Here is a 26,678-nt window from a genome sequence, read left to right on the forward strand (position 1 = left end):
CTCTGCACATAGAAGACTCATCAGCATTGAGACCACAATGCATTTCTCCACCACCTCCCCACCAGGACTCTAAAACCCCTCACCTCCTCTGTGGTCAGTGAAAAAAGGTCACGCACACAATGCCAGACGACCTTTCAGTCACTTCGGGGGTCAGCGGGGATGGGGAAACTGGTGGATGGAGCGCCCCCGCCTTCGGCCAATGGCAGAAGGCCTTGGGAAAGCTGGCTCCCCACAACCCAAAACCTCACCAACATGCATAACCTGATAGGGACGTACTTTCTATTGATGAAACCTCCGAGCTTGACCTGAGTTCACTCACGGACTGAGCAACGGCACACCCACAAACTGCTGTTTTTCTGAAAGAGCCAAACTGAAGTCTTGATTTATTGAACACTCAGGGCAGAGCCTGCTTCAGTGTGGACGAGGTCCGCCTCACACTTTCTCACGTTATACAGCACAGTCACTGATGAAGCTAGAGTTGCAAAAGCCCTGAGTAATGCACATGCTCCAAAAAAAAGTACTTACCATGCAGAGAATCAACAGAAAACCCGAGATGAACAGAAAAAAACAAGTCACAAAGAAATCTTTTTGATTATTTTTTCCTATTTTTAATGGATTTATTTGGATAATTAAGTTTATGTAAAAAGGTTCAGTCATCTATTGTAAGAAAAATGGACACCTGCATGGACAAATTTCACTTTGTGATTGAAATTCAGAAAAATACGTTTTGTTTCAATCTTTTGTTTTCATTTTGTTATAATCTTAAACGCATCGTCTCATGCTACATTCCTTTAAAACATAAACCGAATTCTAGTTCCTTTTAGGATGAACCTCTCCGTGAAGCGTGTTTCTCTGAATTGATCAGCATGCTCCCTTTATTCTTCCTGATGGCCATCACAGCTGGTCAGCCGTCCTGCAGCTGAATAAAGGATCGTAGGTGGAGGAAGGGGCAGGACCACGGGTGGGCAGGGGTTCTGATCTCCCCCTACAATCAGTGATGGACACTGGATCAATATCAACATTGACACAGCAGCTGTCCTGTTCCTATCAATGCTGCCTCGTAATTGCAGGTCACACTTTTAAGGGACAGACTCATTTACATTTTTTTCTCAGCTTGTAGAGGGCATTTGGTGTACAGTTTACTCTGGTGGTGCTCTCATCAATATTGATCCGTTATATTGATAAAGGAAAGACTGAGAGTCCTTCTGGAGGGACCGGTGCGTGGGACAGGTCTTAGCCAACGTTGAAGCTTCAAATGGGGTCTAAAGTGTCCACACAGCACACAACATGCCTACACTTTTAATATTCCTTCGAATGATATTTTTCGCATTATATCTTGTACAAAACATTTGAAACTTTAAATTTAATTTCATTTTCCCCAAATGACCATGAAAAATTATCAATGTTATTTAGCTTTGATTTTAAATAAATAATGGGATCCACTTTGTGGCTCTTTCAAACTCAGCCATTACTTCGCAGAAATTTTAAAGTTTTTCCACTTTTTGTTCAATTTTGTGTTGTGTGTGAGGTTTGTGGGGGGATATGTGGGCATTGTGTGTGCTTTACCTTTTTTTGTGTGTGTTTGCATGAAAGTCTTTGATGGTTTGTTTTTGAGTTACAAATATTTTATTATGTAAAGCACTTTTTATTACACATGTATGAAAAGTGTAGTCTATCTATCTATCTATCTATCTATCTATCTATCTATCTATCTATCTATCTATCTATCTATCTATCTATCTATCTATCTATCTATCTATCTATCTATCTATCTATCTATCTATCTATCTATCTATCTATCTATCTATCTATCTATCTATCTATCTATCTATCTATCTATCTATCTATCTATCTATCTATCTATCTATCTATCTATCTATCTATCTATCTATCTATCTATCTATCTCTTTCTCTATCTCTTTCTCTCTCTCTTTCTCTCTCTCTGTTAACAGTCAGCCTCCTTAGGTTTGAACTTTTGTGGTTTATCCAGACTATGGAGGGGATCAATGATGGTCCTCTGGATAGTTGTCCAGTCTGAAGTCTTCTCTATATTAAACCCAACTGAACCAATTTAATGACATCTGGGAAACCTGTGCATGATTAGTTGGTAAAACTCAGTTTCAAACACTCATGTCCTGCAAAATTTGGGCAGGTTTCTCCACAGAATTCAAATTCTTTGAAATCCTGTTTTTGAGGGTCTCATGAGTTTTAACCCCAATTTTAATAAAAAAAAAAAAAATTGAAATCAATCAAACAGTGGGCCCCAAGTTTATATATTATGAAAGTTTACTTTTTTGCATGGAATTATGGAAATGAACACACGTTCCAGCGATATTCATTTTTTAAAGGGTCTGAAAGGGGTTGAAGCTCTACAGCGTGTATTACTACGTTCCGCCTGCAGGGGCCGCTAGACCTTAGAGTCCACGTTGACCTGCAGAGGTGATTAATTGACTCCGTCCATCCCAGAGGAGGGAAACTGCCCTCCTGCATCTCTGACCGCTAGTCCTCGCCGTCAGTAGAGTGCAGCTCAAGTGGAGGAAGCAAACATGCGAGAGTAGCTAGGATGCATGGACAATGGCGCCGGTTGAAAGGAGACTTTATCAGCGGTTGCTGTTCTTCGTGGTCATGTTGCTTCCAATCTCAGGTGAGCAGCTGTTTCATTATACGAATTTATAATTCCAATGCAACCGTCGGGTTACGTGCATGTGTGTGAGTGCCAAGACTGACTTAAGAGTGGGTTAATTTAAGTTTAAAGCTTTTTAAGTGGACAGATGACGTTGTTTCCAAACTGACCTTTGCTTTAGGAAAGACTCCACCGGTATGTTTTTAAATAGTTCATTTTTATCAATTTACACTTACAGCATTTTGGGTGCTTAACCCAGACACAGTTACTCTTACAGTGACTTTGTTTGGCCTTTAATTCTTCCTCAACTTCTTAAATATTAATTAGTAAATGAAAAAAAAGTTTAAAATGTGTGTTTTCTTATCAATTCAGTCAGATTTCCTGTTTAAAATACAGTCTTTCACTTACTTAGTTATTCTGCATGATTTCACTGGTGGTATGAGAAGCTGTTAATAGAAAAAAACACCTGCATAAAAATATTATCATTAATTTGATTCAAAATGTAATACATTTATAAATATTTGTGAAAACATAAGGGGTAGATGCCATCATCTTAAAAATGTAATTACTCATAATCGTAAATAGAGGTTTTTGCAGTAAGGCATGATACAGTTGCTGCTTGGGGCACATTAGATTAATTAAATCTAATGATTTTTAACTAAAGTCAAGTAGAGTGGTTTATTGCTTGAAAAGGAGTGGGAAGAAACAAACTTATTTGATCCCACCCTTAACTATATTTAGTTGTCATGATCCGGTTCTCATCACATCAAGGTCAGATGTTTTTGTCATAATAGAGTGCTTTTTGATTATCATCACAAAACATTCCTTCATAATTTCAGTAAAAATTAAAGTGAATCACACTTCATGTAATACATTTCTATTTATCATCACCGAAAAAGTTTAGTGTGAATGTATCCATGGTTTTCTTTTTTATGCTTTGGAAACAACATGTCTGCTATAAAAAAAACAACGACTCGTGTTTTTTTTTAATCAATGAGTGATGTTTTGAGTCGAGCTATAGAGTAATCCGAAGGGACTATGGGATTTATTTGTTTGACCTACTGTAATGGCAGCGTTGTCCTTCAGCTGACACTCCGAGTCGCTTTTACATTTGACAAACCATCTCAGCTTGTATTTTCCTGTCACGCTTGCATCAACTTTCACCCACTTAAGGTATAAGGTGCCACAGCCCTTAACTAATGTAATTACTAGCTCCTGAAAAGTCAATGCAAGCTGGCGTGTAAATACTTTAAATTCTTAGTTGGCCTCCTGGCAGAGGGTCTTGCTCTTGTGTGCGTCTCCTGATCGCCTCCTTTTGTATGTTTTTTCTGCAGGTATTTTATGCTTTAGTGAATTGTTTTTCACCAAGGAGCCCCGTGATGTGACTGTCATGAGGAAGGAGGCAGTTATCTTGGACTGTCAAGCACGAGGAGAGGCCCCCGTTCACATCCGATGGCTCAAAAGTGGATTAAAGCTTGTGGAGAGTGAACGGGTGTATCTGCTGCCCAATGGCTCCCTTTACTTTTCGGAGGTGGAGAGCAGACGAGGAGACAAATCAGATGAAGGGTGCTATCAGTGCCTTGCTCAGAACAAGTTTGGAACAATCCTGAGCCAGAAAGCCCGTCTTACAATCGCAAGTAAGTAGGTTTTTTCTCAAATTTTAACCATTTTTATGTTGCTTTTGTCACTTTTGTATGCATCTTCCTTTGTGTTGACTAATATATATATATATATATATATACACACACACACACACACACACACACACACACAATGTGTGTGTGTGTTTGCGGCCCATTCTTACACTTAAAACAAGTCTGTGGAAAGAGGCGCACAGAGTTAGAGCCTAAAATGGTGCTTGGAGATGCCTATTGGTGTGTTAATGAATGTGCAGGAGATTTGAAAGGTTAGAAGCTGTCCAGGATCCCAGCCCCTCAATACTAAAGAGCAGATGACCCCTATTTACTACTGGTCAGGCCTTTCATGTTATGGCACCCTGATCGTTTGAGGAATTGTTCTTTTGGAATGCTTTGTCCTTCACTGCTGGGCAAGTTGGCCTCATGATTTAAGGGGGATGTAGGGAAGCTTCAGGCTGAGATGGTCATGAGGGACCTAATGTTTTCTCTTTAGCGTCACCAGGGCGAAGATCAAAATGGGGTGCTCTGAAATCTATATTATAGGAAGCTTTCTGATTAAAGATTTAACAAGCTGTTAAAATTGAATTTGACCTAATTCTTCCACAAAGAAAGCTGCAATTTCTTTGTTTATGTTCAGTTTTTAAAGTTTCCCAACATTTTTTCCTTTTTCAGGAACTCCGTACAGCATCTGATTGGTGCTCACAAGAGCACGTTCAGATTTATTAATTAATTGATCAATTTACTGGCCCAGCAGCATGAACTAAAGCGGTGATAAACACTGTCTGTAAGCTTTACTAGTTTGTTTTAAAATGGCACTTAGACCTGCTAGAAGCTCTATCTGGAAGCTCGTAAAATTTTCACATACCTGAGAAATGCTTAGTTGAAGGACTCAGGGGCAGCAGTGGGGGTTGACACAAGTGGCAAGTATACAAACACACACACAAGCTAATGTGAATAGCTGTTTCCCAGTACTGCGGCTTTACTTTGTGTGTCTAAAAGGCCTAAACTTTATTGCAGGGCTTCTCAGGTTAGGAGGGACTGGATGCCTTGCAGACAATTGCTCTCTGCTTCACTACTCTGGTGAAAGGAAAGCTTTACACTCAGACCAGTTTTGTCCTCAGCGCCTCCCAAAAGCACAAAAGAGAAGGGATTCTGTGGGGGCAGTTGTTTTTTTTCCTGAAATCACTGGTCAGAACAACTTTGTTTGGTCACAGCAAAGCTAATTGCAGTGATTGTAAAAGTTAAATTGAACCAATTTTATGATGAATAATTCAAATGGGAATGCATCTGAAATCAGATCTGTTTGTTGTTTCTGAACAGGAAGTGGGGGTTTTTGTGTTATCAACTTCTCATTGGAGAATGATGATGTTGATGTAAGTTGACTTTAAAAGTTACAAAGCACAAAGAAAATAATTTGACACCCAAACTTTGTTGCACAATGTTGTCAGCAGACCTTAAATGAATGATGATTTTTATACAGAGACTCTTGTACTGTAGTTTCTTCATACTATATCAGATACACAAAGGAATGAACAGAAAAAATACATATTCTCTTGTCTTTCTACACATTGTTTGAAGTCGGAATGTGTTCAAATAGGTTAAGCCACAAACCAGTCAGTTAATGGGGTTGTTTTCGGTCAAACACGGCAGTTGATAACAGACTACATGAGCCAAAAATGTCTGGTATGAAATTGTGAGAAATTGCTGACAAACAGCAATTAAAGTTGGGAAAAGGGTTCTTCTCCAAATGGTTTGTGGCATACATTTGGAAATCTAGAAGATAGCAATTCAATCTCACATGGAATGTATTTAAATGATAAAAATCCTAGATCATTTTATTTTTGCTTAGTTTGATGCTTCTTAATTTTATTTTTGTGTAATGCTCAATGCATGCTTGGTTATAAATGGGCTCTTTATAAATACTTGTCTGTAAAAGATTAATATTCTGGTGCTGGTACCGTTGGTGTGCACAGACGATTGGAATTTAGCTGTGTATCCACAGGCAACCAGATCAAGACAGCTCCTTAAAGTAAGGAATGCATTTAAATTGAATTCCCGATGACAGTTAGAGGCTGCAATAAGGCAAAAGTCAACTCGCATGGTGTGAACTTTAATGTTAATGAAAGAAATGCCCTGAAGTTAGACCAGCCAAAGCTCTGAACCTCTGCAGGTTAAGAAATGTTACTATGGTTGCTCTGAATGGCAGGCCTGGAGGTCAGTAGATGGGGGGGCAGCGAGGCTGTGAAGAGGATCTAAATCTTCAGTACAATGCTGCTAGATGTCCATTTAACTTTATTTGTTGTTGTTAGTTTCATTTGAACTGCCATTGTAATAATTAAAAATGGAATAACAAATAAAGCTGGGTTAGAATGTATTTGCACATATTGACTTCTTAGTCCGATCTGATACAGGAGTTTTGGACAATGAGGCCACTGTTTTAGTGGAGGGTTGCTGTTGAGTGATTGGAAAACTTTGGGAGAGATAAGGACCTGATGTAGGGGGGTGAATGCTCTTTCTAGCACGACTCCCCCTCCGCCTATCCTGATCTTTGAGAGGTCACACTGCTCATGGGAATAGGCCTTTGTTTGGCCAGGCCAGTGGTCACTTGGCAGGGTTGCAGCCTGTGTGCAGGAGGAGCACATCTGCCACCCGGCTAGTGATTGATTTGTGGGCTTTTTCAGCTTCGCATTCTTCTTTTTTGGTTATCAGCCTCTAGTCGCGTTTAGAAATGTTCATTGGAGTCATGTAGTGTTGTAGGGAAGTCTCCCTCTGTTCCAAAGCGAGGTTATCCAAAGGAATGCAGGTAGAACAAGGAAACACAATGAGGGGTTTTTGGTGTCATTAGTCCTTGCTGAGATAGCTTAGTTTTGAGGGGTTATTGGTCAAGTGATAGTTATCAATTTAGCATGCAGTGGAGAAACCAGGGAGGATGATCAATTTTAATGTCTCTAAGCAAATATTGAACCTCTGGGGATGAGTTGGAGGAAGGAGGGTTGAGGCTAACACCAGGACTTTCCATGTGTCATGCTGTTTTTGTCACTTTTTTGAATTCACTGAGTTCAGAATGTTGTTGTCTTGAAAAAAACACGTTGCAGAAGGGGGAAAAAATATTGATTGTAAATGGATACAAGTTTTTTTTTAAAGTTAAAAATAATCTAGGTTTCAAAGACTATCTTAGGTGGAGGTTGAGCATTGCCTGAGCAGAAAAAATGTTTCCCTTAGTCTGCTAAATGAAACAAACAAACAAACAAACAGAAACAAATAAACAATTCCTGGGGTCCTCAAATAAACAATTCACTCCAAAGAAAAATGAAGCATATAAGAAATCTTTAGGTTAAGTAAGTATTTTTGCTGCGTTGTGTTCTGACTGAGAAAGTGACCACAGAGAGGGGCTGAACTCATTCCTAGCATTTGTGGGAGAATCTTTGTTTGTGCTTGACCTGTCCACTGACCTGTGGTGTGTTGAGCTGCCGCTGTAGAAGAACCCATATGCTTCCAGATGAAGTCCTAAATGCATCATTTCATCACTCCACCAGTTTGGACTATCACTAAAAATGCGTTAAAGATCAAAGAATGCATAGTAACTTGAGCTTTCATACCTGTGGGACTCTGCTTGTGAAAGTTTGTGTCAGACTGAAGCTTAGGCTGCATTTAAAGCAATTTTTATACAACAAATCAGCCTGTGGTGACAAAATTGAACTTTGAATCATCACAGCTGGAAAACGGCATAGGTGAATGTTTAGTTAGCTTTCATGCATGTTGTTAGCAGAGGCACTGGTTTAGGCTGGAGATCAAGTTAGATCTTTTTTAGACACCAAACAAATTGCAATAATTTTAATTCTATTCCAAATGTTGATACAAAAAGGAATCCTTTAGCCAAAGTCAGTGTAAAGGCTGCATCCTCAATTCATGGGATGTTCAGCTGCAGTGAGTCTGACGTAAAACAAGTTATTTAGTACTGCTTGAGCGTATTTAAAACTCTGTGCATTGATATATTGTGTTACTAGCATTTTGTCCTTATTGTGCTTGAATTCTTTTTTTTTTTTGTATATTGGTTAAAGAGATAAGCATGTGAAGAGAGTTAACACTATAAAAATAGGAGCAAAGTTTCTGAGGTAATGCGCTAAGTGGTCTCATTGGAAAAAAAGGTGTAGTTCATGGACAGGAATGGAATTGAAGGTATCAGTATCTAAACTTCTGAAATGATACCCAGTCCTAGTCAAGCCGCTCTCTGTCTGAGTTGAGTTCCAGCCTGAGATTTGTGAAGGTCAAAGGTCAAATTAATGAGAAGGGCAGATGGTCAGAGCTGTTTCTTCAAGCTTTTGGGAGTAAGCTGAGGTATTTGTTCTGTACTCTAGAAAAGGTAATGTTAACATATTCAGCCAAAGTTTCATGTTTTTGTGTGTTGGTGCAAAAACAAAACAAAAAAGGTTCCAATAGTTTTTTGCCTTTTTTTCTGGAAAGAAAAACTAAATATAGGTAACTTAGTAAAAAGACATCAGTAAAATGTCTCCAATCGCTTGACAATTTTGGTACAATAACTTTACCCTGAAATTGGCAAAAGAGACAGAAGAACCTTCTAGCGGGGAAAGATAACCACCAGCACATAGATCTTCTACTTTGCCTTTTTAGTTTATCAATAAATAAAGAATTTCTTGTTGTATTCCAGTCAAGAATCACCTAAATAAATGGGGGATCAAAGTTGTCAGGCAAGAAGATCAGCACATCTCCCATGTCCCGCAGCCGTGTTGTTGCATCACAGGGTGTGTGTGTGTGTGTGTGCAGTTGTGTGAAGAGGGTTTAACTGTGTCTCCTTTCCTCTATGTTCACATCAAACAGCCACAGTGGAGCTAAGGGGTAACAGCTCAAGACTAATTTGATTAAATAGGGCCTTGGTGAGGACATCTGATCTACACCACCGTTAGTCTCTGTTTAAACCTTGGAATATCATTGAGTCCACTGACAATTCAACATTTACCTGTGTGTAATTGAAATAATTGATAGGAACTTTAAATTTCCCATCTTTTAATGATTTAGTATGGATTTCAAAATGTCTCACCATAAGAATTGGTAGAATTTTTTTCTTCTTGAACTTAAAATAACTATAACTTTGCCAGAACTTAAAAGGACGTTTTTTATCAAATCTGTGGTAATAATTTCAGTTTTTTTAAGTCTCAGCTCTTCTGCTGCTTCGCTCTAGACCACTGCCTTCTCGAATGCATCCATCCGCCCCCTCATGCACACTACAATGCGTTTGCTGCAGCTGAAGTTCCCCAGAGACATTTGCAAATTTTTTGATATACACGTGAAAGTTAGCATGCCGCCCTGTTTCCTCTGTCACAAACAAACAAACAAAAACCTGTGATTGATTTCTTTTAACAAATTACTGACCACAGGCTGATGCAGCTTCCTGAGAAGAGGGGGATGGTACTAGCCTGGGTGACCTTTTCAAGACTTTTATGGCTCACTATGAGGTCTTATCAAAGGAGCCGTTCGCTGACTTAAAGGTCCCAAACTGTTAAAGCTCCTACATGATTTATACACTATTTTCCTGTTGCATTAACAGTCTAGTAGTTGTTCGTGGTAGGTCTTGTTTAGCTGCTGGTCAGCTGGTGCCTGAAAACAGCTCAGTTTCAGGGAAACCTTATCCCTGCAGGATGTAGTGGCTCCACTCCAGTCAACACCTACTTGCAGGACTTGGCATGTCTCTGGCTTTAGGTTATAGGCATTTTTGTTTTATGACATCCACTCTGGATCTGACTGGGAGATGGATGTCTGGGATCCATCACTGTGTTTGGAAAGAGGGATTGACCTGAAAAAACAAACAAAACAACTGCAACTTATTATCATCCTTTGGAGTTTGTACTTGTAGATATGTCCTCGCTTGTTTGCCACAACGGCTGAAATGGTCAAATATGTGCGACACTAATGCCTGTAATGTGATATGGATGCTATTCTGATACCTTTGTCCTTCATGCTGTTTTTCTGCAGGTATGTCCTCTTTTGCACTCCAGCCAACATCCATAGTGGTGACTGAAGGCTCAGTTGCCAGGTTTTCTTGTAAAATCAGTGCTCACCCTCCTCCCATCATCACTTGGGAGTTCAATCGAGTCACTCTACCCCTCTCCACTGAACGGTACACACTGGTATTTTCAATGTAACCTCATGGAATTGTTTAATGTTGAGTTTGATAATTGCTGTGTTACTGTCCACTTTTGAAATATTTTTGGTGTGTGTTGGTTCAGAATTACAGTCCTGCCCAGCGGTGTTCTGCAGATCCACGGGATCCAACGAGCAGATGCCGGACATTACCGCTGCATTGCCACCAACATCGCCAGCCGCCGCCGAAGTGCAGAAGCCACCCTCACTGTCACTCCATGTGTGTCTTTTCACTTATTGTTTAAGTCCCACTCCAGTCACCTTTGATCTGTTGTAAAAGAGTTCCCAGTGATTACTTAAAACCTCTGTCGTTTTTCCAGGACAAAGTTTCTGCAGGGTAGCAGTAGTTTAACAGTAATTCACCTCTGAGTTGTAAAAGGACCATTGGTGCAGAATAAACCTTTCCTCATTTCCCATAATCCCTTTGTTTACACTCTCTGTCTAGATTACAGCCCCTCACAACCCCAATTTAACATTACCTGTGCTACAAAAATGGTGAGAAATATTGGAGTTATTCAGCCGTACAGTTTTGAGCCAGATGCCAGCTCAGACAAGGAAAACAAAGATGTTCATGGATCTACTTGTGCACTAGTGAATGCATCGGAATGGAGTGGAGCAGGGAGCTTGTGGCTGCCGACTGGAGCACCTGCGTCGCAGTAATAGGCTTTTTTTAAATGGCATTTTTTGTCTGCTCCCATAATTTAATACTTTACTTTTAATTTTCTCCATCATAAGAAAAATGCCACAAAAACATTTTTACTATCCTGGGTCTTTAATTTTCTGTTTGCTCAACACACATATATCAAGATGGTTTTGCTGTCATTTTCCCTTCACTGCGAGTGATGTGAGATATTTACTGATGGTGTCCTGCTGTCCCTGCACAGTCCCAGCCCCCCATCTTCCTCAAAGACCCCATATTATTGCTGGACCAAAGAACATGTCAGTGTCGCTGCACCAGAGTGCCATCCTGGAGTGCCTGGCCACAGGAAATCCACGTCCTCTCATCTCCTGGAGCCGAGCTGACGGCAAATCCATCGATGTTTACAACACTAAAGTGTTGGGAAATGGCAACCTCCTAATCACTGACATTAAGCCGCAGCATGGAGGGGTCTATATGTGCAGAGCCACCACTCCCGGCACACGGAACTATACTGTCTCATCAGCCAACATCACTGTGTTAGGTAAAGGTTCTACTACTTTTCCAGGAGGTTACTTTTACTTTTTTTCCTTGTAGTTTATAACAAACTAATCTCGTCCCCTTTACATATTTTTTTTCAAATGTAGCTCCACCTTCCTTGGTGGAATGGCCAGAGAGCTTAACCCGCCCACGTGCTGGCACCGCTCGATTTGTGTGTCATGCTGAAGGGGTTCCGACACCTCAGATCACATGGTTCAAAAATGGAGAAAAAGTTCAGTCCAACGGTCGGATCAAGATGTACCACAGGTACATTTCTTCCTTGGGTTTCTCACACATGTCCGCAGAGACCAAGAGACCAGAGTCAAGAGTCTCATTAGACAGTTGTTGACCAATTTTAACCTGGTTAAATTAATAATTCACCATTTCTCCCACAGTAGAAAGGAAACCAAATAATTTACAGCTGTTCAAATTGAATTTTTGTTGGTTTTCCAATAATTTGATTCCTGCTTCTCATTCAGCTGTCAGTGTTCGTTAAAATAACAATAGAATGACAGCACTCTGGAGGAAGAGCAGAGGGAAGCTCCGTTTCTTTAATACTTTGCATTGTGTGTTAACAGCAAACTGGTCATCAACCAGATCATCCTTGAAGACGATGCCATCTATCAGTGCCAGGCAGAAAACGAGCTGGGGTCGGTCCTCTCCATGGCCAGACTCATCGTGGTGATGTCGGAGGATCGGCCAAGCGCACCCAGGAACATCCGGGCCGACACCGTGTCGAGCTCTGCCATCCTTCTGGCCTGGGAAAGGCCTCAGTATAACTCGGATAAAGTCATTGCGTACTCTGTGCACTACATGAAGGCTGAAGGTGAGTGTCGCTTTGACACAATATAGTATTTTTTTATGCAATAAGACATTCTAAGGCTGTTAAGAAAGTTATTATTTTGTTAGGAGGTTTTAAACAGAAATACTTTAAAAAAAAAAAAGAAACAAATCAAAAACTTTCTAAACAAATAGTCGAGAGGACAAACATCTCTTGGATTTCGGGAGCCCATTCCTTTGCTGGATAGAATATAAAGACATTACAATTCACAAAAACATTTTAAAAAGTTCCCATAAAGCCCAAAGGTTAGACCGAGGCAGGAGAAAAGCAGCCAAGTCTTTGGGTTTCCGTGGGAATACTTACGTTTGATAACAAGAGTCACATTCGCACAATGCAACTTTTCAGGAGAATGTGCTGCCAGTTCATTCAAGCACTGCACTTAATCACAATGCAGCTGACTTCCGCTGGAAAAAGGACACAGAATTTTTGCTCAGAGAAAAGAGCACCTGCTGGATTTTTCCAGATAAGGAGGTCAAAATAAAGGCTTTTTGAACTCCCTTTGTAAAGTTCTTTAAAAATGCAGCTTAACAGTAATTATTTTACAGTTTCCAGTCAGTGCATAGTTGAGCACTTAAAGAATGTTAAACAGTGCAGGTTGTTGACAGAGTGGCTTGGTGATACATTGAAGTTCTTCTGAAAAGAGAAGCTAATTAGTGCATGTAAAGAAGTGTCTAAAAATGTGTGTATTCTGGGAGGCAGCAAGAGTGTGTGAACTGAACAGAAAAACCAGCATTGTATTTTTGAAAAGGCCCTTTGAGGCTTTCAGGCTATTATACAAAAAGTCCTTTTATTGACTTTTAAGTATTTTGTTTACCAGGTAAGAATTCAAAGCTGGTGATTATGAATATCCAATCTCAAATCTTGTCTCTTATATTTTTTATTTGGACTACACTAAAATGTTAGTGCTGGAAAAATGTAATGTCAAAATTAAAGATTTAAAAAGTTGCATTTCTGTTTTAAAATCAGACCTCACATACATGAGATTCTAAGAACCATGAATACTTCTTTTGTTGAGACAACAATGTGGCTTTTGTTACCACAGCAACAGCAATCACTGACTAAACCACTAGAGCCCTAATGAAATCTTATCATTTATATTCTGAAAATTTCAATAAAAATCTGTATTTGCTTGTTGTTGTTTCATACTTTTTTGAAAAGAAAAGTCCCATTTATTTATTTGTGTAATCTCTTCATTTGTCCAGGATTAAACAATGAGGAATATCAAGTTGTCATTGGAAACGATACCACTCGCTACATTATTGATGACCTAGAGCCTGCCCGCAACTACACCTTCTATGTGGTGGCCTACATGCCCATGGGAGCCAGTCGCATGTCCGACCATGTCTTCCAACACACATTTGAGGATGGTGAGGCCAAACACTGTCTACTTTAGACTTTCTCTTATAAGAACCCAGACCCATTTCTCCTTAAGAATAAAATTATGTGGAATATACCACAAACCAAGAACACAGAACACATTTATGTTTTTCTGTTACACTGATGTCACTATGGGTTCTTATGGGTTAAAATAAAAATGTCCTTAAATACAAAAAAACAAACGATAAAAGCTGCCAGTTTTCCCATTCCCTTATATCTTATTTTATCTTTGGAAATTGTGTTTTCAATTTCGTATTTTATTGTATCTAAGTAATAGCTTTATTTTGTTTTTACAGTAAACATATAAAGGAAGTGAGCAGCAAAAAGACAAATTTATGTTTGTATTTCCTGTCTGTCCACAGTTCCCCTCCGGGCTCCAGAGCTGAGCCTCACCAGCCGCAGCCCCACAGACATCCAAGTTTCTTGGCAGCGTCTTCCGATGAAGCTGAGCCGTGGTCACGTTTCTGGGTACCGCTTGTCCTATCGCACCAGTTCTGAGAGCGGGGTGTCACAAATAGAGCTGCCAGGGGAAAAGACCCAATATTTCCTTGAAAATCTGCAACCAGACACCATCTACCTGCTGCGTATTGCTGCTGCCACCAGCGCAGGGTGGGGCGAGCAGTCTGCCTGGACTTCTCATCGTACTCCAAAGGCATCCAGCATTCAAGGTACAGCTTGAAGCAAATATGTTGTTTTTATTGTCCAGAATTAATGTAAATAACTAAATAAAACTGAAAAAGTGCAGGACAAACATTTCATTATAAGACTGATGAAATGACATTCTGATCAATTGGTCTCTATTATCGTGCTGTCCACCCTTGCACCATTTTACATCATAACATTAATATTCCTTGCCACTGTTATAAACCTCTACAAAAGAGAAAAATCATATCCTGTCTGAGTTGGGGAAATAGAATTGGCTGTTGTGGTTTAAACACAATGTAACACAGCTAGAGAGGTTTTGTATGGACTCTAACATTTTTAAGAGGTGACCAGTTCACATTTTAGTTTTCCTATGTAAGACAAAAATTGGGAATAGTTATTTTGATTTTTTTTTTATACTAGGAACTATTCTAAACATGTTTATAGCTTACAAACACCTTTATCAATACTGTTTCATCTTAAAACGTATTGTTTCCCTTCTGATTCTTGTCTGTTTTCCTCAGTTCCCTTGGCTCCTGAGCTGCATCTGGAGCCTTTAAACTGCACAACGATTTTAGCTCGCTGGCATCTGACACCGAGAGGTTCAGCCAGAATGCAGGGCTTCAAGCTCTTCTACCACGAGGAAAGCCAGCCTGAGAGCGCCCCAGTTCAGCTGAGCGCCTCTGTTAACAAACACATCATTGAAGGCCTTGGTGAGTTTTGTGTCAGGTTACCTTGTGCAACATTATCACTTTGTATGCAGTATTTTCCCAGCCTTCTGTCACTCATTAGTGTAGTCAAGAAGTTTCACTTTTGGGTTTTTGAGATACAGAATTTTCATTTATAAGCTTTTTGTGACAACTATTCTTTTTATAGCTTGTGTTAAAATTAGTTCAGAAGGTTAATTATCATTGACAGATTTTTTTGCCCCACTATTAGCTGTGAGATTCAACGCCTAAATGTCTATAATACAATTTATAATTGACTAAAATGTGTGTTATTAATCATCTAAAAAGTTCTTGAAACCAACAAAGTTTTCAGAACAAAGTCTTTGATTGACTAATTTGATTAAAACCAGCCGCAGCATCTGCTTACACCAAAGCTTTTGAGTGATTAATGGGATTAGGGCTTGTCACGTGTTGAGCAGAGCATCACTGGGCATAAAAACGAGAACAGCTTCACATCCTCCTGCTCTGACCTCCCAACCTCTGAGCAGAATATTTGAGTGCAGCTTTTTCTTTTGTGTTAGTAGACGTATCACAGCTTTTCTGGTCTTGGAGTCAGCAAAGCTGTAGGTTTTTATAATGCAGGAAGGAGGGGGGACAGGCCAGTTCAGTGGACATCTGACCATCTGTGACCAGGGGGGTCAACCAGGTGGTCAGCAGCTTTCTTGAAGATCAGGAAATTGTGTTTGAAAAAAGGAAGTAGAGAGAATAGATTAAACAAAGTTAGAGTAGATAAAAATGATTGAAGATTAAGATAACTAACAAACTTTGTCAAATGAAGTCAAACGTTTAATTTCTAGATTTTATTATATCTTTAAATCAAGAAGTAAACTCAATTTTCCCTCTAAGTTAACATGGGTAGTTGTCATCCAAACTAAAGGAGAGCTTCACCTGAATTAAAGTGCTGGTTTCATTGGGTGGAGGGGCTTTGCAGAGCTGTTTGATGGAGAGGAAAGCTGTTCTGAGGAAGCTGATTTATCATGTGTTTTATGACTGCTTTGAGCAGTGTCGCTGGAGGATCACAGGCATCAAAGACTCTTATTGTGTTTGGCTTTGAGAGCCACAAAGATGGTTTATTAGCCAGGGCCTAAAGGAAATGCATTCCCCTGACCATCTGAGTTGTTAGCCAAACAATGGGCGAGCTGTGTGAGCTCTGTATCTTGCAGCTCTGAGCTCCAGCACTGCACTTGTGGGGCAACACATCCTGCACCAGTGAAAATAGTGGAGAGACGCTTTTCACCCCTGTGTTTATATTGCTGTTAACAGAATTGCAGTAACCCACTGGTCAAAAAGGAAAAGGAAAAACTAAATAGACAGTGAAGTACTTTTTAGCACATGGGAACTCTTATCTGTTTTACCACTATATACATGGTACGTTTTTTCAGTCTCTTTTTGTTTTGTCTTTTTATTTTGTAAACTTAGACATAAAGAAAGGCTTTAATTTCGCTGTGACAGTACAAAGCTCACGAATTATATATCAATTTTTTTTATACACGTACCCTTGTTCCCTATATTTGATGCTTTTACTACTAAAGATCGAACTCAATCCAGCTGTTTTTAAGAAAGTAGCTTGATGTCGGAAATTGATGTTCCTCAGCAGGTCATGACTTCAAATTAAATCTCCTGGTACTGTAAATGGCTTTTCCGATAATCCACTTGATGTTGAGTGCAGTAACTGTTCTCCTTCTTAAAAACAACATTGATTTTTGTGCTGGGAGCTGTTCCAGGGCTGGATGCTGCTGAATCAGCTCTGTGTACATCTGCAGAGGATTCCGCTCTGAACCGGCCTCCTTCTGAATGATCCCTGATGACAATCCAAATGATTGAGAGGGCTCTGTGAGGGGACAGGAATGTGGTCGTAAGGCTCCAGTGTGTGTGTGGCACGGTGAGGTGACCTTTCTCTGCGTGGCGTACTCTGCTCGGCCTGTGGTTGGAAGTTGGTGAACTGAAATGTTTCTCATAGACGTATGGCAACAGACCTGGATGCACAACTGTAGATTTATATCCCAGCTGGAGGCCACATTGCAGCCACTCCTGACGTTAAAAAACGTGCTTGGTGGGAAAACTAGGTCTGAATGACCATGATTTTCAAAGGTCTTTTTCCTGCTTTAGCTGCATGCGTGTCAGTTTGTGTATACGTGTTGATTTGTGTGGGTAAAGGCAATAGAGAGAGGAATGGTGGGAGGGATGATAGATGCTGGTGTGAGAGTTCATGCAGGAGTTGACATTTATGGCCTGGCTCTTTGTGGCCTGGGGGGCCTTTCGCAACAGAACAAAACTTCAGGAGCTGATGGGTTGTGTGGCAGAAAAAAGAGAAGGTTTGCGAGACCAAACAATGCACACAGAACAATGTACAGCTGCAGGTCTTTACAACACAATGTTAACCTGCAAAAAAACTACTTGCATACTAGTAATGTCAGATAAATAATCATAAGAGGTCTAATCTGGTGATTGGAAATAGAAAAAGCTGCATTTTAGGGGTGTATTTCATGGATTATCAGGTATTGTCTAAAATGATCAAACATCTGGATGTATTTTGGTGGCTAAAAATTAAACCTGATTGCTCAGTTTTCATTCATTTGCAATTTAAGGAGTTCACTTCAGTACAAGCATTTTATTCTGACTTCTGGTGTTTCCCTGTTTTTCTACTCACTTCCTCTGCTTGACCCTCCCCCTTTAGAGCGAAACGTGTAACCCCTCCTTTTGCAGGATTTAGCTTGCCGAGATTCCATGTCAAAGGTCGTGGCCCAGATGTCACAGCCTCCCCCCTCTCAGAGCTCCTCTCCTGCATAATTATGGCAGACCCATTGTATTTTTGGGGCTGGGAAGAGGTGCACTCTCAATGCCTGTTCCTCGGTGGAGGTGGGCACTAAAGACTTCAACCTAAAAGACCGGGATTACTAGAATACTCTGGTCAAAGAATGTATAATCCTTTGTGAGTTTGATACACAAACTCCTTATTAAACTAGTTCTAGTTTGAATTTTTTCAACTTTAGCAAAACTTTCATAGCATCTTCATCTAAAACATTTGTCTTTTTTTTTAAGATTTTTTTTTTTAAAGTTTCAAGTTAAATAAACAAAGTCCCATCTCAAAGCCCACCCCCACCACCTTAGATGCTTTAAGAATTTTATCTCAACATGACCTGCTGGCCTTGGTTTGGTTGGAGTAAACCTCCCCAGGGCTGTGGGCTGTGAGCTGCTCCACTTTGAAAACCTCCATGGAAACATCTCCTGTGGTCCTTTCCCACTCAGATCAAGACAGTGTGTGAACCAGACAATACAAAGACACCTTTCCCTTAGGTAATGCTAAAGTGTGACTTCGTCTGGCTGCCTATCACTTTTATATCGGTGATAGATAATGGCATCTGCTGCAACTTTTAAAGGCAAACAAAAAGTCTTTGCAAATATCATATGCAACCATAAACTGGATACTAATCACTTATTCTTTTAGGGATAAATGGGACATTTGGTCAGATGGCTATTATTCAGCTGTGAAGGGTTACTCAGGCCTGAAACTGTTGTTGACCGTCTGCATTTCCCCTCCCAGGGGATTTTATCTCTATCTGACCTCCAGATTCACAATCTAAGTGCAAGGGGCAAGTGACCACTGACCAGCAGGCCTGACCGGGGCCAAAGAAAGGGCTCTCTTATTTGCAGTCAAAAGACTCGGGGTGACAGGGTGATGGATAGTGGATCTCTCTGTCCTGATGCCCTGAATGGTGTTGAAACTGACCAAAGGGTTCACAGCGAAGAGCATCTGTCACACTGTCCAACCGCTCGTTTACCACTGCAGTGTCACACCAGAAAACCTCATTGGCCTGACACCTACGAAGTCCAACTCTTTGGTTGAAGCACCTTTCTTCACAAACTCCTGAATGAAAGTTTTTACAGTTTGCTTTGTTTTCCCTTTTTATTGTTTTAGACCCAAGAAAGAAGTATCATGTCAAACTCCTGGCTTATAATGTTGATGAAGATGGATATCAAGCAGATCAGACTGTTAGCACTCCGGGATGTGTCTGTAAGTGCCTCAGCATTTTCATGCATCTTTTTATCCAAAAATGTCAACAAAATCTTAACGAGATGTTTCTCTCAGCTGTTCGGGATCGCCTAGTGCCTCCTCCACCTCCTCCACATAATGTTCACGTGAGGACCAATACCTCCACCTCTGTGTTTCTAAAATGGAGTCGACCGGCGTTCAGCTCCAGCCATGCAGTTAACTATACTGTACGCTGCAACCCTGTCGGCCTGCAGAATGCATCTCTAGTGCTCTACTTGCAAACGTAAGCTTCTGGTTCTGGTCACTTTGATCCTGAAATTTCTGTCTTTTCAGAATTTCATAAAGATCTTTTTCATTTATATTCTTTTTTAAGCACAGTATTCTGTAGCTGTCTGTAAATCAAACATTTTGAGCCATCAAATAATTAGTGTTCTTGGCACCAGCTCCATTTAATTGCCTCTCACTACAGCTCCGCAGCTCCATCTAGTGGAGATTTTTGAAAGGCCAGCTCAATTGAATGACAAAAACATCAGAAGGGCTAATTGCTCACATCTAGGAGTCTTAATTGGTGTTTTCACTTCACTTTATTTAAAGTTATTATAAGAGTTTCACTGAATAAGTTTGAATGACCTGAATGTTGAAGTTTGTCACATCTTTCTTCTGCAGGAACGAGCAGAGTTTTGTGGTACGTGACCTGGAGCCCAACACTAAATATGAATTTGCCGTTCGCCTTCATATAGAGCAGCTGTCCAGCCCTTGGAGCCCCGTGGTCTATCAAACCACTTTACCTGAAGGTAAGCTCAATGCTTTCTTTATTCTTTGTTGTTTTGTGGAAGTTAATTGAACATTTCAGGCTTAGATCACTCATAACAATTTTTCACTCTATCGACCACCTAGCTCCCACACAACCCCCTTCCAACGTCAAAGTGACACTAATTGAGGAAGACACAGCACTCGTTTCCTGGAAACTCCCCGATGAACCCAATGTAGCTGTGACGCACTACACTGTCCTGTACGCCTCTAGAAACACGTGGGCTGCTGGGAAATGGCAAATGCTGCGGAAAGAGGGTAAGCAGCACAGGCTAAAAATGTTTTAAACATCTTCAAAATGACTGATTCGAGAAAATGTATGTATTTGCTAAATATTTGTCGTTTATTGATTATGATTATGTATTTTACTGAACATGGTTTGGAAGGAAATCTTGAATGTCTTTATTGAGAAGGCACTAGTTCAGCAAAGCAAAGGTTTGCGTTAATTTATGCAGTTTGGTTGATTTGATCCCAGGAAACACACATGAAAGAGCCTACACACATGAGAATAAACAACAAACAACTCACACTGTGGTAATATGCCTGAAAGTAAAGACATTTCCTCTTCTAATGCTGAGCATCCAGCCCCCCTGCTGGGGGGGTGACTGGGTGGTACTGGTGAAAGGGAGGTGAATATCCTAGATTTCCTGACACCCCCTCTTCAGTTCTTCTCTCCTGATGATTGTTTTAATGTTTGCTTTTAATTACATCACAAAGTCCCATTGTTCACAGCTCAGCTCGTGCAGCTTTGAGAGCTTCTTTACTCTTTTATATTTGTCATTTTTTATTGCTTGAATGTGTGCTATTGTTTTCTCTGTAAGAGCCTGCCTTCTCTCTGTATGTCTTGGCTCGATGCAGTTTCTGGCTGCAACTGAATGCTTTGTCTACAGACATACAATGTTGATGTTTGACAAAAGAAGAGTTTAAATCCTACTTTTAGTGATATTTTCCATCAGTTTCTAACAGGTTTAAATGGATAACATGCATAAGAAAATGTTAGGGTTTTGTTGCTAAATTGTTCACTATTTGCTTGTTTTTAGTTTGCAAATGCAAATACCTTATGAAGAAAATGTTACCCACAACTCCCAAAACTAATTCCAACAACCTTTATATGGATTTAAATAATATGTAACATTTCCTTTAATTTTTTTAGGCTGTTCTTTTCTAATCTCTGTAAATATGGTTAAGAACTGAATTTGTTTTTAGAACAATTTACTTACAAAAAGATCATATCCCACCACAGGAAGCTTGACTATGGCGCTGTTGGAGAACCTCAAGCCTGGACAGGTTTACCTGGTTAAAGTCTCTGCATCCAACCAAATGGGCGATGGTCCATTTTCCCAGGTGTTGGAGCTGGCAGTAAGAGCAGATCCCTCAGCTGGAAAAGACATCAGATTCTCCAGTGGCTCCTCACACTCCACAGGTCAGTGACTTCATTACTGAAGTCACACAGAAACACATTGGGTGACTACGATGTTCTTTTTTTTACGGTACTTACATTCAACTTTGATACTTTCCAGGCTTTTCTGATGGTTTCTATCATCTGGACCAAAAATCAATGACAGGTATAAGTGTGGGCGTGTGCATTGCTCTCACCTGCATCATTATCTGTGCCTTCATCATCATATGCAGAGGCAAAAACAGGTACTTTGTGTAAACATGCCGGCAACACTTATCCCTTTTCCCTAATATTCCAATTTCTGTGAGTCTCCTGTTGAATGTTTTTTCCCTGCAGGAAGCTTTCGGCTGTGAAGATCTACAGAAATGGTGTGAGCAGATCTACCACACCTGTAGGTCAGCAGGGATCAGAGGAACAGGAGGAGAATGCTGATGTGACCATTCCAATGATGACCCAAAGCCACTACGTAGATGCTAAAGTAAAAAAAAATACTATTAAGTATATATCAAGATGAAATAAAACCAAAATATACAAAAGCATTCCACTGGAAACAATTAACAAATTAATTTGAAAATATGTAGCGACAATGCAGTAATTTTTTGCATTTAAGATTAACAACGTGTTATTACAAAATTAGTAAGGATGATGTTTAAAGAACAGATTAAATGGTGAAATGCTAATTAAAATATTAATTATTTAAAGTAAAGTAAAACTTTCTTTTTTTGTAGGGTGGAACAAATCTTATCATCAATTCTCTTGGACCTGTTCAGCCCAGCTCTCAGAAGAAAAAGAAATGGTCTTTCTTCAGCAGTGACATGAAAAAGGAGAGCTTTGCCATGCAGGTAGGATGAAGACTTTCCTAGACGGGTCAGTGGGCTTTTCAGAGTTCTCATGGGTCATGTTTACATTTATGTTGGCACCATAAAATCCCCAGAAATCAGAATCACTTAACTTCCCTTTATCTGTTTTAGCTGCAAAGGCATTTGCCTTTCATTAGTTGAGCCTGAGGCCTATCTTTTCTCAACCATCTTTTACTTGTAATCTCTGTATTTGGGGGGTGTTTCATGAAAATCTGTTCCACAAATCTTTTTGGGAAAAGAAATTGTTGGAGTAAATTATTCTTTGAGGGTATTTTTATTTAACAAGTTTAACTCAAAGCTAGAGCTGCTTTCTACAGCTGTAAACCTGGGCATCTTTTCTTGTTTTTTTCTTAACAAATTAGGGACACGGCATTGTCTCCTATCAGGCTGGCACTACGATGTTGACCTACGAGGAAGAACTGTGCATTTCTCCAAACCAGCCCTCCACCCTTCAGGGCTTGCTGGAACATTCAGGCGACACAGAAAGATCTTCCAACAGCGACGGCAGCCATGAAACTGGCGACTCTGGCCGCTACTCTCACGACGAGACGGAGTTGACCAACCTGTCTTCTGGTCCGAACAGCCGCCCGCCATCTCTGTCGGCTGAGGACAGCAGCGGGGACTCGGACTGCAGCGGTCCTGCTGAGGAGCACCACGAGCTGTCAGATGAGAGGGAAATTGACCTGATAGAGAGGGTCTGCTGAGATTTGCCTCAAGTCACTGTGAAGCCCAGAGAGGTTTTCAGTCTGCAAGTGTGCAGCCATGTCTGTGTTTGCGTGTGCATCTATTAAGGCAGTGACTTGCAATCAAAACAACATTGTGCAACATCAAAAATGGACAAAATGACTTTTATCATTTAGCTAAGGTGTCACACTCAAAACAGAACAAAATCCGCCTTGCAGAAGCCCCAAATCTTACATGTCATTTCTTAAATGTACTTTAAAACAGGTTATTTATGGGTTTCATGTACCAGAAGTCTTAGCTGAAAGAGTGACTTAACAGAACCGATTTTAAGTAAAAGTTTAGAACATCAACCTACTTAAGAGAGCTTCAGAGGAACACAGAGCTTGTAAAGCTTTGGAAAACCTCTTCTGTAATGCATGTGCATGTGTTTGCACTGATGTTCAGAAATAAGAAAGTATCGTGGAAGGGGTAACAGCTTTATCCAGGTCACCAACATATGGAAAATTCACCCATAAAGGCCTGTGGATGTTGTTTTTGATTGCAAGCAAACTGCTGGACTGATTGTCAGCGTGAGAGTTTTGTAAGCTGTGTGAAGAAGCAGAAAGAGTGAACTTTATTATCATTTATCTTTAAATCAGGAAGCCAGCAAAGACCTGAACATTGTCAGCTGTTGGCCGAGAGGTTTAGTTGGTTTCCATGGCTTCTCTTTCAATGAATGTCTTTTTTTAAGTTTCTTTTTCTGTATATTTTGGAGAGAAAAAATCTCACCCACCGTGAATGTTTAAAGAAATATATGAAATGTCAGGGAAGTGACATATCTGACATTATTTATGAGAGTTTATCACTGGAGCAGAAGGGGAGTGTGAGGTCTCTCTGCTTTTAATCTACCTCAGTTTACCTCAGGGTAAACTTTCCACTATATTTTTTCTAACTACTTTAGGTTACGTGATGGGCAGCTTCATTTACACGTCTTGTTGTACGTCCTGATAACTTTTGGTGTAATTGTTGTCCCATTTTCTTTTACATTGTGTTTGATTTGGTGGATGGTAAGGGCACTGCAGCTTCCTCCTCTCACTCCACCTGGTTGTGTGGAATGAAGGATTTTATCACATCCTTTTGTTATTTGTCCCCTCAGACGATGCTGAGGTACTGAGCCAGTATTAATAATATTTTTGTCCATTTTTGAGTTTGAAAGAAATAATGAATGTCAGTTTTTATTTTGTATGCGCGTGTGCAGCTGCCCTTACTATTCCTGTTTTATACTACCTCGTTTAAGAGTAACTTTTGTTATTGTATTGATTTCCTCCACTCAGGGAACAAGGTTTAGTACATTGAAAAGCCATGTAGTGTTACATGGTGAACAGACAGGGTATCTTCTCAGTGCTAAACTATTGTACTGTGTAATTTCCTAATAGAAAATCCTATGAATGTATCTCTGACATGCGTGCCAGTAGCTCAGGAATTAGTGCTGCCTTTTCCATATAATGCAAATTGCCTCCTAGATGACAGAGGGAGTCAGCAGAGCTGGTTGTTGTTGACTTCCCTGTTTGACTTGCGTATAGATTGACACCAGAAGTGCTTGCAGTGGCATATTGGGTTAGAAAAGCTTTATAATATTTGGCCTTAATGTGGACAGTGTTCCTCAGATGACAGACACCAAAGCCTAATCTGTCTGAGGGAGCAACTCCACGTGAGGATGCGACACATGAAGAATGATTGTAGTGGAAAAAGTGTCTAATCAAGGAGACTGAAGTGAAGAATGCTATAAAATGTTTTACCTCTAAAATTCTATTTTTCTTAGAAGTTATTGTACTTCAGAGGAGTACGATGTGTAGTTATTTTGTAACTAGTTTTTGTTTTGATGTAGATTAGATACAGATTAGCACTTGTAGTTTTGTATTTCAAGCCAATGTGCAGCGGTGACTGCAAAGCTATTACCCAAAGACTTGTTTGCGGATTTAGTTTGCTATGGTTCCTCGACTAATCTCTGGCAAAAGGCCACCGAGGAAGGAGAATTAATCACAAGGGATCAGACCAAAGATGAAATGTGGCCTTAGAGATCAGTTGAGGCGCTGCACCTCAAACAACGCCATGCGCGTTAGTGGCCTTCACCTGCTGCACAAAGAGTGCTGAGTTTTACAGACTCGCAGAAAGTGCTAGCAGAGGCTTTATGGAGTTACTATAAATAATCAGTTTTATGCACACTGACCAAACTATCCTGCTGCAGAGTTATTTGTGAACTGTTGCAAACAGATGTCTGTATAGTAGGTGAATATTATAAGAGATATATACAGTGTATTATATTGATTAGTGGTCTGAGTTGCAACAGTGCAGTTTCATGTTAATGTGCACCCACTGGTATGTTTCCACAAGAGTGAGTGAACAATAATTTTCTCAACACTTTATTTTGAAAGATATACTCAAATAATTATAGAGATTAAATATTTATATTTTGATATTTTGGTGTATTGAGAGTTCACTTGTACAAATAAGTGTAGATGTGATTTAGTTTATGACTCAAGAAAGAAACATCAGTGGGTGCACAGACGTTGACATGTTTCTGTGTTTTTAATCAGTGGACTCTCCGAAGGATTCAATCATTATAAAGGGAAGTGATTCGTGCGTTTCAATCATTTTAACTCTAAAGGGCAAACTGTTTGAACCAAAGATTTTGAAATGGTCACCGTTGCATATTGGTGTCAGATATCAGTTCAAAAGCATCCTATTTGTGTGAAACTCGATCGGTTCCAGTGATTTTTGCTTGGTATTCTATTTTTAGTTCAGTATTTTGTCACAATGCTTTTTTTTGCAAACTTTAAACAAAGCAAACATCTTAGTTCTCTTTAAATCCCTAAATGTTGAATCTGTCAATAAGGAACATTTGTAGTAACCAAACCAAAGCTTTTTGAGTCACACCAGTTATAGTTTTGGGTCATATAGTTATCAAGGGTACATAGGTGCTAACTTTGGTGTTTATTTTGTCTGTTTGTTGTATTTTCAGTTCAGATGACACAGAACTGTGTGTCTGTAATCAAATCAAAGGACCCAGGATTTTGGTCTGCTGCTTTTCATGTCAAATGCTGGATTGATGTTCCTGTCCGAGGATGTGAATTTAAAGGGATAAAACATAGAGTTCGCTCTTTGTTTTCCTTTCTAAGCTTCTGAGCACAGCGGGTTATTTACAGTCATGCTCAGGGGAACCCGCATCTGCTCTGCAGTGAGGAAAAACAGGTTTCAAAATATGAAATTGAATGTACCTTTTTTGCAATGATTATGCTATCTGATATTTTCTGTTGATGATTTGTTATATTTTTGTGACATGGAAATGATTAGCAAGTTTTTTCCCAAGTGTTTCAAGGGCAATTTAGACAATGTTTTATTATAAAAAGTCTGATTCTCACTTTGAATAAAAATACAAAAAAATGTATGACGGTAAATTTGTTTTCTTTGATTCCTGTTCAATAGATCCTGTGTTCCTTGGTTTCAATTAAATATTTCAGTTTTGAAAAAGCACAAAGACTTAATATTATATATAATATTAGTAGAGTTGCAGCATTTCATCCAACCATAACTCTATATTCTCATTTATCAAGTTGTGATTGAATGAAAACACTGTAATTTAGCTTTAGGCTCAGAGGGAAGCTGCTTTTACAACAACATAACTCTTCTGAATTATTTCTGAACCTTAGTTTATGTCATTTTTATAAAGTGTTTTACTAAAATATGTATATTTTTTAAAACCATCAC

General features: G+C 39.7%; 1 protein-coding gene across 1 annotated transcript; it reads left to right on the forward strand.

Moving 5' to 3' along the window:
- The first annotated feature begins 2,459 nt into the window (after window positions 1-2,459).
- prtga (protogenin homolog a (Gallus gallus)) lies at window positions 2,460-26,358 on the forward strand. The gene is made up of 19 exons (XM_004067331.5): window positions 2,460-2,644; window positions 3,958-4,260; window positions 10,252-10,396; window positions 10,506-10,639; window positions 11,304-11,600; window positions 11,704-11,863; window positions 12,175-12,422; window positions 13,640-13,804; window positions 14,177-14,482; window positions 14,981-15,169; window positions 19,104-19,199; window positions 19,275-19,461; window positions 19,845-19,972; window positions 20,076-20,246; window positions 21,232-21,411; window positions 21,509-21,632; window positions 21,724-21,865; window positions 22,116-22,229; window positions 22,610-26,358. Exons 1-19 carry the CDS (start codon window positions 2,575-2,577, stop codon window positions 22,949-22,951), a joined length of 3,501 nt encoding a protein of 1,166 aa, XP_004067379.1. The 5' UTR covers window positions 2,460-2,574; the 3' UTR covers window positions 22,952-26,358.
- Window positions 26,359-26,678: the final 320 nt, after the last annotated feature.

Source organism: Oryzias latipes, chromosome 3, assembly GCF_053564925.1.
Source record: "Oryzias latipes strain Hd-rR chromosome 3, Olatipes_Hd-rR_3.1".
NCBI classification, from domain to species: domain Eukaryota; kingdom Metazoa; phylum Chordata; class Actinopteri; order Beloniformes; family Adrianichthyidae; genus Oryzias; species Oryzias latipes.

What these genes read in the sequence shown, in the direction of transcription:
- prtga (XM_004067331.5), top strand. Translation starts at nt 2,575, where the DNA reads ATGGCGCCGGTTGAAAGGAGACTTTATCAGCGGTTGCTGTTCTTCGTG. An exon ending in CTAGTGCTCTACTTGCAAAC is followed by an intron (nt 19,462 to 19,844) that starts GTAAGCTTCTGG and finishes TTTCTTCTGCAG; the next exon opens with GAACGAGCAGAGTTTTGTGG. An exon ending in GCCACTACGTAGATGCTAAA is followed by an intron (nt 21,866 to 22,115) that starts GTAAAAAAAAAT and finishes CTTTTTTTGTAG; the next exon opens with GGTGGAACAAATCTTATCAT.